Source organism: Sarcophilus harrisii, chromosome 1, assembly GCF_902635505.1.
Source record: "Sarcophilus harrisii chromosome 1, mSarHar1.11, whole genome shotgun sequence".
NCBI lineage: Eukaryota > Metazoa > Chordata > Mammalia > Dasyuromorphia > Dasyuridae > Sarcophilus > Sarcophilus harrisii.
Genome location: NC_045426.1, coordinates 303,550,985 through 303,568,291, shown reverse-complemented (window position 1 = coordinate 303,568,291; position 17,307 = coordinate 303,550,985). Strand labels below are relative to the sequence as shown.

The following is a 17,307-nucleotide window of genomic DNA, read 5'->3' as shown; positions in this document are numbered from 1 at the left end:
CACACACAGAACTCATTGAATCAATCCATGATTGGTTCAATCTCCATGAAAAAAAAAGACCATTGTTTGCCTCACTTATTTCTTACCTAGCCTTAATCACTGAATGTGGGCTATTGCTATATCAAACTGAGACTTTTTAAAAAAAACCTTAGGTTAAAAAGGTCAAGATCTCCCACTGCATCCAGGGACATCTTTAATCATCCTGATCTATATTTTGCCACAAGACCCAGATAGCTCTGAGGACAAAGTGAGACTGATGACTTTATACAGTCCTCCCTCACTTTCATTCAATTCACTTATATATCATGGCACAACCTTTCTGATGTCATGGTTATCTCCCAGAACAAAGGACAAACAGCAACAAAAACAACAATATAGTACTTAATCATACCCCTCTCCCCTTTCCTTTATGTCCCTCTTTTCTCTATCAGCCTCCCTCTTCTGTCAATTTACAAGCATTTCTTTTTTTCTCTTCATCTCTTTCCCTATATTTGAGGCAGATTGAGAGGTATAGGATAGGAAGAAGGGGAAAAAAGCCTTGTAACAAATATGCATAATAAAGCAAAATAAATTCGTGAATTGGTCCAGTTTAGAAATGAATGTCTCATTATGCATCTTTAGTATCTAGTATCACTACTGATCTTTCAATATTCACTCTTTCTCAAAGGAGACTACTTTGAAAAAACTCAAAAACTCAGGAAATGGGAGTAGGAAAAGTAGGGGGAAAAGGGAATAAGAACTTAGGTAAAATTCCTTCATGTTAAACTACATCTGAAATACTGTATTCAATTTTGGGTAATGTCATGTAAGAATATAATAAGCTTTCAGAAAAGGGCAATCAGCATGGTGAGAAAGGCCTTGAGTCCATAATATATGATGTCTAGTTGAAAGAGTCAGGAGTTTAGCAGGAAAAGCAAGGAGAAAGTCAAATTTATATTCAAGTATTTGAAGAGACTTCTTCATATAGTAGAGAAATGAGACTGTTTGGCCCTAAAGAACAGAACCAGGAGCAATGGGCAGCAGTTATAATATAACAAATTCAAATTAGATGTCCAGAAAAACCTAAATGGAGCTGTCCAGAAATAGAATGGCCTTCCTTGAGAGATAATTGGTTCCTTCACAATGGAGGCATTTAAGCAGAGGCAGAATGACTACTTGTTGAGCAGGCAATAGTGGAGATTTCTTTTCTTTTAATTATGATTTGGACTCAACAGGCACTTAGGTCTTTTCTACTTCTAAATGCTGTAATTCTGTCAAAGTATAAAGTGAGATACTTTATGCATTCCTTAGGGGAATATAAGGTCAGTGTGGGGAGTTTGGGATAACTATTAAAGTTATAAGAATCTATAGAATCTCAGAACTGAAAGACTCAGAAGTCATTGGTGGATTTGGCTTCTGAGGACTTGGGTTCAAATCTTGATTCTACCACATCTCATCTGAGTAATCTTGGGCAAGTCACTAAAAACTCTCTAGAACTCAGTTTCCATAAATGTAAAATAAGGAGGTTAAACCAGATTATACTTCAGGGCTTCTCTAGTTCAAACATATGATTCTTTTGAACTTTCCTTTCACAACATCCTTGACACATATTTATTCTTCTACTAGAATACTTCCAAAGTCAGAGAATTTTTTGCTTCATCACAGTGCTGACCATTCCATTGTTGAATGTTTTAGAAACCTGTTTCTTATGATTAGTTTAGAAATCAACTGGGAACTAGAAACATCCAACCCCCTCAGTCTTAGCTCTGTCTTCTAGAACTACATTGAAGAAGTCTCTTCCTTCTTCCAATTCCTTTCAATTTTTACAACGTGAGTATCATCTTTCCCCATTCCCAAACTAAGCTTTCTCTTCTTCAAGGCAAACATCCCTAGTTGATCCTTTTATGTTATAATTTCTAAAGCCCTCTTTCCCCTGATAGCCCTCCCTCTGGAAGTGTTCCTATTTGTCAGTGTCCTTCCTTCTCCTTCCCCTGGATGTGAACACAAAGATCCACATGTGTTCTGACAAGTACAGCTTACATCATGAGAGATCATTCATAAGAAGGGGGGAAAAAGTGGAGAGAAGAATCCAGTCTTTTAGTCTCTCTCGACTGCTAGATGGGCAACAGCAATTAAGTTACCCATTGAATAAGTCAGTCAACAGGACAAAAAAAATAATCCTTTCTTTGTTTCCCATAACTGCTGGGTACATTCAGACCTATTTTATTCTCCTTCAATTTGGCCTCTCTGGGGGGCTCTGGTCAAGGAGTTGGTTTTAATTCCTGTTTGGGATCTTGGATCACTTAATAAGTATTCCTAAAATGAGTGAATAAATGAATATCAAGGGGCCCAGAAAACTGTGGATTACTGTTTTAAACAAGTCTAGCCTTAAACATTGGATTCATTTGGCTTCCCTCAAAAGCAAATTATAAAAGAAGTTAAAGCTCTCATTCATGATATGTGATTGTGACATCAGCTATGATTTAGTAAAAGAGATTAATAGAACCCTCCCGCATCTCCAATCCCATCTCCAGGGCTACAGACTGGGATGGAATGTAGATATCTACTCTGCTCCGCCACCTACCTTATGGTTATACGTGGGTACCTGGGTACAATGAAATTCATGCCCAAGGTCCAGCTTGTACACCTCCAGATGGTTCTCCACTTTGAGCTTCTGGGCGGCATTGCATTCCTGCTGGAGGTACTTAGCCTCTCCTATGCCGGTCAACACAGAAAGACCTGCCCTTCTCCTACCAGGCAAACACACAGCCCAGCTCCTGGGATAGGAGAGCACAGGATACCCACAGCCCCAGCAAACCAGTCTTTCTTTAGTACTTAATGAGGCCCAAGAGAGGGTCAAGTCATGGTACGGTGGAAAGAGTGTTGGCTATGGAATCAGAGATGAGATACATGATTTTGACCAAATCACATCACTTTTCTGAATCCTCAATTTCCTCATTTGTTAAATGAGGGGACTGAACTTGATTTCACTAAGATCTTCTCCAGTTCTAAATTTATGGCCCCATAACATCTTCTGTAACATAGGGTAGAAATAACATTACTACCTAATTACTTTTACTTCTCAAGAAACATAGCCTGAGGTCACAAAGTAATGGAATTAGATCTTATATCCAAGTATTTCTTACTCCAAGCCTTTTCCCACTATACCATATCATATCTCATGCAGGTTTTACACACATATCTTGGATTTATGCTTCTCTCTGACTTCTCTAGGTTTCAACTAATTTCAAGGTGGAAAATACATCTCTGAGTTGACATCTCTACTTTCTTTCAAGATTTCCTCTGCCTTCCTGCCAAAACTTCCTGCCAATTACAACTTTGAAAGAAGACTACCATCTTCTTTTTCAAAACTCTTAGTTATGGGCAGCAAAGAAGAAATTAGAGATCTGTCAGAGATAAGATAGAGTCCCATACTCTATGTTACTATTAGTCAATTTTCAAAAATAAATCTAAAGGGCCTCTTAATGAGGCAGCAGAGAATAATGAGTAGATAGAGTACAGGTCTTAGAGTCAGGAGAGCTTAAGTCCAAATTCTATCTTAGATAATTATTAGTTAATTATGTGTCATTTCATTTCTTTGTGCCCCAGTTTCTTCATCTGTAAAATGAAAGAGTTGGATTCAATGATTTTTTTAAAGTCCTATCCAGATCTAAATCTACTTCTTAATAAAGAACTCAGATGGCATTAGCTCCCTGATAGGATGCTAACTTAGGATGCATAGATCCAATCCATCTTTCCCAGGAAATGTGACACTCACAAAAATGGTGTAATACCTAGAAGCCCATATTTTATCCTTAGGGCATTGGTCCAGAGGCTCCCTCTTTGTTGCAACAGGCCAATGGCATGGAAACCCAGAATATCTGGCAGGTAGGCTTCTCCTTCTAGTGCATACAGCAGGAGTCCATCCTCTGACTTCTTCTCCAGGATTGCTACAGAGAGAATGACTCACTAAATGACTGGAAGAAGTAGAACCAATCAGTGGGACGGCAGACCCAGTGGTGAAACAGTAGTCAAGGGAATAATCTCTAAATGGACTTAAGGAAGGGTAGGGGGAAGAGAGATGGAAAATAGATCTGGAACAAATCAGAGACTTATAAGAAAGCATAGGATTTGAGGCTGGAGGGAGTAGGGGAGGAATGAACTCAATGGCTTGGATTTGTTCTCAGTGAGCATTAAGAAAAATGGTGGCAGTCACTGGGAGTTAGGACACTAGGTTCTTATTCCAAGCTCTGCCACCAATTAGCTGCGTGACCTTGAACAAATAACTTCATCTCTCTGAGTTTCCATTTTCTCATTTGTCAAGTGAGGAAACTAGACTTAATGATCTCTAAGGTCTCTTTCATCCCAAACATTTTGTGCTTCTACAAAGTTTGGAGGGAGGGGGGAAGCTGAGGAGGGCTAGGAGAGCAATAAGAAAAAAAAAAAGAGAGAATGGAAAGGAATTCACAATGTAGGAGTCCACAGGGATAGGGACTGTTATTGATTTGTTGCTTCCTCCTACCTGACAAGAAGGCTTTGTCCTTCAGTACATTCATCAGGGACACAGAGAATGTCATCTTCTTGCCAACTTGTTTGGTGATGTTGCCCATGAGAATGACAGGGTTGCCTTGCCTGATCAGCTTCGCCTCCAGCTGAGTCTCATATCTCTGTTCCCCTCTGGACGTCTGGACATCACTCAGCCCCTGAAATAAGCACCTATGTTCACGTCCTTTGTCCCTTTCTTAAAAAGTTAGGCCATTAAATGTAATAGAAATGAAATGGTGGGAGTTAGGGGGATTTAATTAACTCTTCCTTTATGTCCTTATGTCCTTCTTGCTTGGCTTTTAAAAGATTCTCTATCTGGGAGAATTTACTCAGAGATGTTCATGTGATTGAGTTCAGAAATTCAGAGGGCAATAGAAAATGGTGAGGGCAGCGAGGGAATGACCATTGACCCTAGGCAGATACAAAAAGACCCACTGAGTAGAACTCTAATAATCCTGCAATTTCTGAAAAATAACAGAGATTGGTTATGGAAAGAGCATTGAACTAAAAGACAGGAAACCTGAATCTTCATCCCAATCCCATTATTAACTTGTTATTTGATTTCTTTGGGCCTCAGTTTCTTTATTTATAAATTCAGGGACTTTAGTCAGATGACGTTTTTAGTTCAAACATTCCACAATTGGCAAAGGTGTTCAATTAATTAGGCTAGTCATTATTAGGCAGGCCCCCAATTTCATTTAATGGGAAGTTATTATGATTTTGAATAAAGAGCTGCTTCTCTCTTCAGTTATCTTTTTGTCTAGGTCAGCAATCATTTTTCATCCCTTTTGTCCCCAGAACTTTTGGCCTGGGGTCACCTGATTAAACTATATAAATATAAATATAAATACAACGTATATTCTTCTTTCCCAACTGATGATTGTCTCGATTGCCCAGAAACAGGTAGGTAGTAAAATGCATAGTGATCTGGGCCTGAAGTTAGGAAGACCTAAAAATCCAGCCTAACTATGTGATCCTGGGAAAATCATTTAATCTCTGTTTGCCTCAGTTTCTTCAAAGAAGTGATTATAACAGCACCTACCTCGCAAAGTTATTGTGAAGATCACATGAGATAATATTTGTATAGTACACTTAGTACAGCATCTGGCATTTAGTAGGTATTATATAAATGCTAAGAACATAGTATGTGTTTAATAATGCTTTTTCATTCATTTATTCATTCATTAGATCTGATCACCTTCCTTCCCAAAGGTGTAGAGAAGATAATGTATCAGATATGTTTTCCAAAAAATATTGCACTAACCCAGACCCCCTGGACAGATATAGCTGAGTCTGATAAATATCTGTACTTAAAAAGATCTAAAGGTCTTCATTAAGAGAGAAAAAACACATAGTATAAGCATTATACAAATAATCTGGGGATTATCTATCTCCTGCAGTAATTAGCCCATCTGATTCAACCTTCAAAATATGTTTTCTATATGTCCTCTCCTCTATATTTCAACTAGTTTATTTATTCTTTGTTATATATATTATTTATTATTTATCAAACTAGTTTAAGTCCTTGGACTTGTACTATTAATAATACCTTCTTAAATGAATTACATTCCTCCAGTCTCCCCCTGCTCCAATCTACTATTCTCACGCTGCCAGAAGACTTTTCTTCAAGAACAATTATGACTATATCACTCCTCTGTCCTATAAGCTTCAATGGTCCCCCATTACCCACTTCTGACATTCACTGCTGTGGGACTTTGGACAATTCACTTACCTTGAACTTCAGTTTCCTCCTCTATAAAATGAAGAAACTGCATCAGATTGCCTCTGGGGTCCCTTCAGTTCTAGAGTAATGATTCTATGAATAAATCCCAAACTCCCAAATCTGGCATTTAAAGCTGTCCAAAATCTGATCTCATTCAATATTTTCTCTTTTTTCATTTAAAGCTTTTTATTTTCAAAATATATGCATGGATAATTTTCAAAATTCACCCTTGCAAAACTTTCATTCAATATTTTCAATCAGGTGACTCCACGGCTAAAGATCATTGGAATCAGGAAGAATTAAGTTAAAATCTGACAGACTAGCACAAAAATAATAGAATGGCAAATTTCTTAAGTCTTTTTGCCTCAATTTCCTCATCTGTAAAATGAGCTGGAGAAGGAAACGGCAACCATTCTATTATCTTTGTCAAGAAAACTCCATACTGGGTCACAAAATTAAACACAACTGAAAACAACTCAACAACAAATTATCATTATCATTACTACTATTACCACCATCACCTCCACCATCTTCACAAACTCTATGTTCAAGCCACAAATCATTAGATTTCTCATCATACCTCAAATGTTCATCATGTCATTTGCTAGCCATGGAACTCCACCGTTCCTGTTCTTTTTTTTCTGAATTCCTATCCATGATTCAAGGCCAAACAAAAAATGCTAGACCCTTTACAAAGACTTCTCTGAGATTATAAAGAAGGGAAAGGGACCTGTATATGCACGAATGTTTGTGGCAGCCCTTTTTGTAGTGGCTAAAAACTGGAAACTGAATGGATGTCCATCAGTTGGAGAATGGCTGAATAAATTGTGGTATATGAATATTATGGAATATTACTGTTCTGTAAGAAATGACCAACAGGATGATTTCAGAAAGGCCTGGAGAGACTTACACGAACTGATGCTGAGTGAAATGAGCAGGACCAGGAGATCATTATATACTTCAACAACAATACTATATGATGACCAGTTCTGATGGACCAGGCCATCCTCAGCAACGAGATCAACCAAATCATTTCCAATGGAGCAGTAATGAACTGAACCAGCTATGCCCAGAGAAAGAACTCTGGAAGATGACTAAAAACCATTACATTGAATTCCCAATCCCTATATTTATGCCCACCTGCATTTTTGATTTCCTTCACAAGCTAATTGTACAATATTTCAGAGTCTGATTCTTTTTGTACAGCAAAATAACGTTTTGGTCATGTATACTTATTGTGTATCTAATTTATATTTTAATGTATTTAACATCTACTGGTCATCCTGCCATCTAGGGGAGGGGTGGGGGGGTAAGAGGTGAAAAATTGGAACAAGAGGTTTGGCAATTGTTAATGCTGTAAAGTTACCCATGCATATATCCTGTAAATAAAAGGCTATAAAATAAAATAAAATAAAATAAAAAGAGAAAAAAAAAGACTTCTTTGAGCTTTCCCTACCTCCTTTCAATTCCATCCCCCGATAGACATAATCTTGCCTTCTGTTCAATTCTTATATACTCTTCTCTCTTACACCACTCATTTATCACATTCTAATTTTTATGTTATTTATGTAGCTCTCCTTATCTCCTAGATTATAAATTCCCTGAAGACAAATACAATTTATTTATCTTTAGCATATTGCACTGGGTAGTTGTTTTAGAAAAAGTCTCTTGATGTTACTTTGTTACAAGAGAAGTCTCCAGGAATTACATACATATGTAAAACTATTTTGTAAAATCTGTTGAATGTAACTGATTTGACTTTGGGTCCGTGGACAAACCTTGATGTAATAGACATCCTTGTCATCCAAGATCATTTCCAGGTGGCCAAAGCGGGTACTCTGGAAAGAATCTATTTTTCCTATTTGGAAAAAAAAAAAAACATGTTAATGAGTTTCTGTCAAAATTGCTGATGAAGGAAAGTGGAGCAAAAAAGAATAAAAGTTTTATTTAGTTCTTTCAAAATCAAGCTTTTATTCCTGAATGTAAGCACTGGGTCTTATGAATATTTAGTGAGGAACTACATCAATTTCTCTCTCCACAGCTTTAGCTGAGCCTGTTACTGGGTGGTCTGAAAATTCTAAACTTTTCAATTCAAGATGTGTTTAAGCTAGAGGCAATATTGTGGAAGGAAGCATAAAAATATAGGTTTTAGTTGACCGCATGAATCAACGATGTAAAACTACAACTTAAAAAAAAAACTAATGTAATTGTGAACTGCATTGATATTATTCAGTCTGTAAACATTTATCAAGCTCACTGCAAGCCAAGCACCTGTGCTAAGTGCTACATACAAAAAAAGGCAAACACAGAATAGCTAGCCCCAAGCACTTGGATCCATGTGGGATCCAGGTCAGGAAAAGGGATAACTGCGTTGTATTTTGTGCTGATCAGATAACTTATGAAGTATTTATTGGGATAGATTCAGGGAGCCACATTTTAAAGGGGCATTGACAAACTACATTGGGTCCAAAGGAGAACGATGATTGGGATGTCAAAAATCTGGAAGCCAAGGCATAAAAGCAAAAACAAAAACAAAAACTTGTTGAATGAACTCAGGAAGTTTAGCCTATAGAAAAGAAGACTGGGGACATGATGTACCTCCTAGTCACTGGATTTGTTTAAATGGTGATCGTAGACCAGGGATATTGCAACAAGTTCCCCTGCATTTAAAGGAAAATTAGGTTAATTTGGCTCCCTATCACCTTCAGGACCATGTTTTTGCCTTTCTTAGTTTTCCTGATGCTTAGAAGAGCCTCACAATAATGTATGCTTAATAAATACTTATTGATGGAGGTGACCTTTAGAGTCCTTACCAATTTTAGGTTTCTGTGAAAAATTAAGCACATCACTCTAAGAAACTGCCAAAAAAAGATTCAGCTGCAGGATAAGGGCACACTAGTGAGCCATTCTACTATCTCATTTTTTTGTACACATACCATCCACCTTGATTTTTTTCTTGGGATGAAGTAGCTTGATTCGGAGCTTCTTCTGAGACACACTGAAGCTGAGATCCATACCCACATCCCTAGGTTGTTCTGACTTTGGGGTGCCCATAAAAAAATGGATGGTGGCTTCTTCAGGGATCCAACTCTCCTTCTGGAAAAAATAGAAGGCTCCCTCACCCTTTGGAAACCCTTTCAAAAACAAGATTTTTACCTAGGATGACCTTCCCTTTTAGGTTCCAGAAAACCTAAATCCCCACCCCACCCTCAACCTCTTTTGATCTCTCCTCCAAAGAAACTCATGGAATCTCATCTGAGATGTTCTTTAAAAAGCTAGGCTAGCAAACAAACAAAAAACCTTGGGCATTACTGGTTAGAAATAAAATTTATGCAGAATTCTGCTGTAGAATATTAAGGTTGGAAAGGACTTTTGAGTCACCCTGTCATATATCCTCAGAATGTTAGATCTGGAAAGAACTTTAGAAATAATTTAATTAGAGAACTATAAAATATGAGAGTTGAGAAGACCCCTTAGAGACCATCTACTCTAATTCTCTCATTTAACAGAGGATATTGAGGTTCAAAGATGTTTAAACACCCCCCCCACACACACACACACACACACTGCAAGCTAGGAACAGAATGGAATCAGAAGCCAAGTCACCTAATTCCTATGCCTGTGTTCCTCCTGCTATATCTTGCTGCCTTCAGCCATTTTCACTCAGGCAAGTGACCCATCTGGGGGGGCCAGGATGAGACATATGTGAGTCACTGGATACTTTGTAGGAACAAATGGCACTGCCCATGCATGGTAACTGAGACCCAACAAGACTGAGGTGACAGGTTAAGCTGGAAGTGCAAGGGGGTGGGATAGAACCCTTTTCTGTCCTACCTGAGGAATATAAGCATAGGCAGCTTCTAGCAGGTACTGCTGCAGTCCCTTGTCCTGCTTCTTTAATGTCACTGCTGCAGCTATTGGCACAGCAAGAGAGAAAGGCTGCCCCTGGGCTGGATAAGACACTTTGGAACACATCTGCCAGCCCCAAATGTGAGATGCTAGGGAGACACAAGAAAGAGTGATAGTGCAGATATAGTACTATTACCCTATTGGGTAGTGGATCCCAATTCCAGAGTAATAGATAGATAACCCATAGCTTGTGTTACTGCTGATCCTGGGATGCTGAAAAGATGGGCAAAGTCCTAAATGGGGACATACAAATACACTCCCTCACCTCCCCTTTATCTCTAGGGTTCTATTTCCAAGAAAAAAGGCTCCATGATCTTAAATACAGTCTTTTGGAAATGAAAGCTTGCTTCTTTGAAAGGAATGATGGAGTTAAAACACCTGAATTTATATAGAAGATTGGAAAATCTGCAAATTAGCATTATTTTTCTTAAGATTTGTCATTTCTGTTTTGAATAATACTCTAAGTCACTCTGAACCTTGTAACAATACATTTCTAGTAATAAGCATGTATGTAGCCACATATCCACAGTTTCCCAAATCATCCTTTTAGGGACCCAGAAACTGATTAAACATGTACAGTGCTTCCTAAATTTACAGTAATACTCCCTATAACTCTTCTCTAAACAAGAAGGAACACTTAGAGTCAGGTCCTTCACTTATGTCCCTTGTGAGGTTTTCCCTTTCAAGATGGAGGAGTGATGAGGTTAGCTGCTTACCTTCTTCTCCAGTGCAGAACTGCATCTCTGAAGGGTTGTTTAATCGGTCAATATTCATTTCACCATCCACAGTCGTGAGATACAGCTTAGAGCTAAGGGAAACACATAGCTAGTCCTGGATTCTTCCACTTAACTCATCCACTACTAGATGCCTCCGAGATCATGCCCATCTGACTTCACTATCTCATCTCTTAAGAGATGGTTAACACCTGATACAAACCATGTCCAAAAGGAAGGTGGGACACTGAATTAAGGTCTTCACAAACATCTGGTAAAACATGGTGCCTGCTCCTTGGGCCTACCTGAAATTCACTAGTTCTATGGATTCCTCAGGCGTGTTCAGGAACATCTTGAGCTCCTGACCCCTCTTCACTGTGATTCCTCCATCGAGGCTGGTGGAACTTCGGATGCCAGTCACCCACTTGATCCCTGCTTTCCCATGGAAGCCTGCTACACCCATCTGAGCTGCAATCTGGATTAAGGCACTAAGGTAAAATACACAGATAAACTATGATTAGTGAGCTATATATGATAATGATTTCTTAGCAGAAGGAGCCAGGAGAAAAGCAAAGAATGGAATGATATCTCAGAATCAGGAAGACCTGAATTTACAAATTGTCTCAGACATTCTCAAGCTGTGTGACTCTGAGAAAGTCACTTCAGCCTCCATTTCCTCAACTGTAAAAATGAAAATAGCCATAGTACCTACGTCATAGGGTTATTATGAAAATCAAATTAATTTTATCTTATGTAAAGTGCTTTACAAATTTATAAAAATGTTAGCTCTTATTGTTATTAGTTCAGGAAAATTATATCCCCAGAGTTATACCTTCTGCCAACCCTCAGACATTTGTTTTGCTCCTTTCTCTACCCACCATGCCTTCTGTAAGAGGACTGAATTATGTTCCAAAAAAACAGGAAAATGCATCCTTCATTTTACATCAATATGTAAAGGATCTATGATTTCATCTACACAGCAAGTCCTTGTATGACCCATTTATAACATATAAGTTAAATATGGAAAATAGAAAATCTGAGATTTGTCCATGGTCACAAAGCAAGTAAGTGCCCAAAACAGGATTTGTGCACATAGTAGATACCCCAGTGTCCAGTATTCTGCCCACTAAGACATTCTGTCTCTTTTCATTCTACATTTTCCTACTCCTCTTAATAGCATCACAGCTCTAAAGCAGAGGCCATCTAATCTAACCTACCCTTTAGCATAGTACAGCTTAAATTTTTTTTTTATTAATTTGATTTTTTACCACTTGATCTAGTAAGTCCCTCAGTTTACCCATGAGTAAATTGAGACCCAGAGAGATAGAAAATGTCAGGGAAGGGATGTGAATCCCAGTTTTCTGATTCTTGAGCTAGTGCTCTTTCTACTCTCTCACTTTGCCTCCATAAATTTCTTATTGTTGTTTCATTGTTTCAGTCATATCCAACTCTTCGTGACCCCAAATGAGGTTTTCTTGGCAGAGATACTGGACTGATTTGCCACTTCCTTCTCCAGCTCATTTATAGATAAGGAAACTGAGGAAAAACAGGGTGAAATGACTTGCCCAGGCTCCCACAGCTAATAAATGTCTGAGGCCAGATTTGAACTAAGATGAATCTTCCTGACTTCACACTTACCATTCTATGCACTCTGGCTCCATCGAGCTGCCCCTAAATTTCTTTGTATATGTTTTAAATGCACACACATATATACACATAGATATACATATATTTACATACATATATACATACATATCTATATGTTATATAATAAAATATATAAAGAGGAAACAAATTCAGCTAAGTTGTTGAAAGTTAAATAAAAAAATCAATGCTAAGAAATGCTAAGATTAAAACCACGCTCTCTCCATTCCCACACAAGTATGGTTTTGAAGAGAGGCAACAACAGTAGAGTTTCCTGTAAAGAATGCCAAAATTGAAGTCAAAGGATATTGATTCATTTCTCATCCACACCACTTATTAGCTAAGTACTTTGGGCAAGTTACAAACTTTTAAAATCTCAGTTTTCTCATCTATAAAATGGGAATGATGCTATTTTCACTACTGCTTCAAAAATAAAATCTAAACTCATCTGTTTATGTTTTAAACCCCTTTCCAAACTGGCCCCAACCTACTTTTCCAGCCTTATTAGACATTACTGTCCCTCCCAGATTTGGTTTGGCAGCTAAACTGAACTCTGTTCCTCAATCACAGCAATCCATTTCCTTTCTTCATACTTTTGCATTGGCAGCCTCCATGCTCGGAACAATCTCTCCCTTACCTCTGCCTGACAGCATCTTTTCCTTTAAAATGCAGGTCAGGAACAATCTTTGTATGTAAATTTTGCTGATCCCTCAAATGCTTCTGTGTGTCTGCTTGAGAGAGGGAACAGGGTGGGACCAGAAACAGAGAGATAGGCTCAAGGAGGGAGAGACAGCACTTAACAAGAAGAAAGGGAGAAAGTACTTTGAGATCTTCATCTGAGAGGCAGAGGCAAGAATGGGTGAGCAGGGCCAGGGAGGGTTGTGAGCATAGCCCTAACCTGAGCAGAAAATTAGCTGTAAGAGGTGGAAAAGAAGTTAGACTATGTACACAGAATGCCTTCCTTTACCTTCCATTCCCAACTACCTTGCATTGAACTACTTTGAATATGGTTTAATTTACTTTATATTTATGCTGTATGTGCTTATATATGTTCTATTTGTTATCTCTTAGCGTGTAAGCCCTTCCTGAATAGGGATTGCTTAATTTTGTATTTTCCTGCCTGGCGTCCAGCACTATATCTGGCATGATGGTTAATAATGATTGATTGATATCTACCTCCTATAGTTATTATATGGATCAAATGAAATAATATACATAAGATACATAAGAACCACAAAGGTCTGCATAAATGTGGCCCATTTCTAGTGTTTTGAAGTCATCCCCCGGACCACGTAGATAATTCTATTTAGCAACATGGCCTCCTTTAATCTCCTCTGTGGCAAGTGAGAGCCATGCTAGGGATATATCCCTGAGGAATTGGGGCTTCAGTACCTACACTTTGGACAGCTCTGGTACCTTGGCTTGATATAGCCCTCCAAGGAGAAATCTGAAAGCTGCTTGAAGTCCACAGTCCCTCGAATCCGGATGTTGATGGCAGCTGAGGCATTCAAGGCTAATTGCACGGGGAAACCCGACAGAGTTGGAAAGGAAAACTCTTCAGTTGCCAGACTCAGCCTCCTGTTAATCTGTACCTCCTGACCCTGAAGTCAAAAGGAAGGGATTGACAGCACCTCCTGTCAACAATCAGCTCCCAAGCCTGGCAACAGCTCCACCCCGCATATACCTTGAGGAGCTTGACAGTCAATTCAGCCAGGTTCAGGGAGTACCTCTTCATGTGACTTCTCATTGTTCCACAGTCCACGAAACTAAGCTCATTCCCAAAGATTTTCAGACTAAGATCACACTTCAGATGTCTTCTCTTCTCCCATCTCTGAGTCATCTGACCAAATAAAAATCCAGAAAGTTATAACTGAAAGGTTCCATAGAGATAATTCCACTCAATTCCCTTATCTTATTTTATTTCATAGAATCAAAGGATCATAAATTTATAGTTGGAATTGACCTCAGAGTTCATTGAATTTAACCTTTTTATTTTATTTTTGGATAACGCCTGTGACTTCCTTGGTATAAGGGAACTCTCAGTTCTACTAGTACAATGCCAAGTCAAGACCTCCTCAGACTCAGAGAGTGACATGTCCCATGGACATTATATCCCAGAGGCAAGATTTGAAGCCAGAAATTCCTGGTTATCTACTACATCCTACTTTTTCCTCAATCCCTTCAGGGCAAACTAAGGCCCTGAGATGAGGAATAAGTATGTTATCTCAGTGTTGTCCAAGTGGCCTTGCCTGTTCTGGTCACTTTTAAATGGAATCATTATTTCCAAAAAACTTGTCCCAGAGCCCCTGAAGGGATGATGTGTGCAGTATGTGTATGGATGAATGAATGTGACTCTAAATTCCCTTACCTTCTCCTGGAACTCATTCAACTTACTGTGCCCTCCACCTGGGCACTCTGCCCTAGCCAATAGTGACTTCTTCTCATTGAATCCATGCACCAATTCCATGTCAGTATCTGGTTTGGGCTCACTTTTCTCATCATCATCCCAGAATGTGGCCTTCACCGGCTGCCTACCAAACACCCTGTAAGCCAGCTTTTCAGCATTTTCTAATCGAAGTCCAAGCTGAGAAAAGAAGCACATTCAGAAAAGGTAATGGATATTTTGTAGGACTGGAACAGAGAGAATCTTGGAAAGCTGCATTCATAGCCTCCTGGTTCCATTAGGAGATTGGAGAAGTAGACAAATTTGGAAAGTACCCTGAGTCCAGTGTGGAAAGAGATCTACCAGCTTCAGGAGATAGAGTCAAATGAGATCTCCTGGAACAATTGCATGGATGCTATCACACATGTATATTTATTTGATAAGCATTTATTAAACATCTATTATATGCCAGATATTGTGTTAGACAGTAGCTAGACAAATGAAATAAAATAAGTAATATGATAAAACTAAAATAAATTAAACAGTCCTTGGAAGTCAGAAGCCCATAATAAATAGAAAATCCATGCAAAGTAATTTCAGTGGGCAAAGGAATATTATTAGCAAGTGAAAGAATTGAAAAAGAGGCCTACAAGAGATAAAACTTGAGCTGAACCCTCAAGGAACTAGGATTCTAAAAGACACAGATAAGCAGAGAGTGAATTCTCAGAATCCATAGATTTAGAGTTGGAAGGGACCTTTAGAAGCTGTCAGATTCAATCCACTCATTTGACAGATGAGGAAACTGAGAGATAGAGGTGTAAGTGTTATGTTCTGCCACACAGTTATCTAGTAAATGTCAGAGTGAGTATTTGAACTCGTCTTCCTGATTCTAAGATCTAGTAGTCTATTGTTCACCCTAGATATGGTGGAGGGCCTGAGTAAAGTCATGGTGACAGAAAACAGAAAGTCACATACCCAGAAACAGCAAAATGTCCAGTTTGGCTGGAAGATAGAGTATTTGAAGGGAATAAGGTAAAAACCCTTGAAAAGGTGGGCTGGAGAGAAATCAGAGGCAAGACTTCCGGGGGCAGAGCCAAGATGACAGAGAGGACACACATTTCTTTCTGACCTTCTCCTACAACTCTCAGACTAATTAGCAATTCCAGCCTCTGAATTAGCTCTGGATTGGCAGAATCCACAATTATTGGGAGTGCAATAAATTACCAGCAGAAGATAATTTTGCCAGAAAAGGTCTGTTTCAACTGAAAATGGGAGGGAGGCAGTCAGCACAAGCAGCTGATCACAGACACCAGCACAGACAGCACAGAGCTGGGGCAGTGCAGACTCTATGTGGCAGGGAATCTACGGGGAGGAATCTACAGCAGTGTTGGTCACTCAGCCCTGGTTGCAAGACAGTAGATCAGTAGGGAAGTCAGGAAACATCCAACACAAACACAAAAGGTAAATAGTGAACCCTAAAATGCTAGAATCTCATGGCCCAAACCCACCCAGCACGCAGGGCAGCCGTAGCCACTTACAGAGGAAGCCGCCACCTTCAGAGGAAGCTTGGAAAACCTCCCCTGCCCTAAAAGCAGATCTTAACTTTAAAAATGAGTAAAAAAGTAAAGAGAATTCTGTTCATAGACAGCTTTTATGGTGAAAGAGAAGAACAGGTTTCAAACCCTGAGGAGACTAAAGGCAGATTGTCTCCAGATGAAGCCCCAAAAGGTGATATATCACACAAGCTCTCCTACAAGAAATTAAAAAGGATCTTAAAAGAGAGCTAGAAGAAAAATGGGGAAAGGAAATGAAAACTTTGCAAGAGGGTTTGGAAAAGGCATATAACTCATTAAAAGGTAAATTTGATAAAATGGAAAAAGAAAACAACTCCCAGAAAAACAGAATTTGTGAAACAGAAAAAGAAAATAATTCCTTAAAAAACAGAATTTGTGAAATAGAAAAAAATTCCATAGAACAAAACAACTCACTTAAAATTCATTTGGATAAACACAAAAAGAAGTAAAAAAAGTAAATGAAGAAAATAATTCACTAAAATTCAGAACTGAACAAATGGAAATGAATGACTCAATGAGACAACAAGAATCAGTCAAGCAAAACCAAAAAAAAAAAAAAAAAGAAGAAAAAGAAAAAAAAATAGAAAAATTGTTAAATACCTAATTGGGAAAATAACTGACCTGGAAAATAGATCTAGGAGAGACAATCTAAGGACTATTGGACTCTCTGAAAACCATGGTGAAAAAAAGATCCTAGACACAATTTTTTCAGGAAATCATCAAAGAGAATTACCCAAATGTCATAGAATCAGAAGGTAAAATAACCATTGAAAGAATTCACCAAATACCTCCTAAGAGAGACCCCAAAATTAAAATTCCAAGGAATATCGTGGCTAA

The 17,307-nt window shown here is 38.5% G+C and overlaps 1 protein-coding gene across 1 annotated transcript in view; it reads right to left on the bottom strand.

The window, feature by feature from the left end:
• The window catches only part of LOC100916970, a 160,622-nt gene that overhangs the window by 98,117 nt on the left and 45,198 nt on the right, over window positions 1–17,307 (bottom strand). The window contains exons 15-25 of the mRNA XM_031945439.1: window positions 14,882–15,097; window positions 14,198–14,353; window positions 13,930–14,114; window positions 11,175–11,357; window positions 10,873–10,964; window positions 10,082–10,245; window positions 9,184–9,343; window positions 8,026–8,105; window positions 4,502–4,682; window positions 3,774–3,929; window positions 2,564–2,694 (exon numbers count right to left, since the gene is read on the bottom strand). Coding sequence (XP_031801299.1) covers window positions 2,564–2,694; window positions 3,774–3,929; window positions 4,502–4,682; window positions 8,026–8,105; window positions 9,184–9,343; window positions 10,082–10,245; window positions 10,873–10,964; window positions 11,175–11,357; window positions 13,930–14,114; window positions 14,198–14,353; window positions 14,882–15,097 — 1,704 coding nt within the window. The remainder of the gene's footprint in view (window positions 1–2,563; window positions 2,695–3,773; window positions 3,930–4,501; window positions 4,683–8,025; window positions 8,106–9,183; window positions 9,344–10,081; window positions 10,246–10,872; window positions 10,965–11,174; window positions 11,358–13,929; window positions 14,115–14,197; window positions 14,354–14,881; window positions 15,098–17,307) is intronic.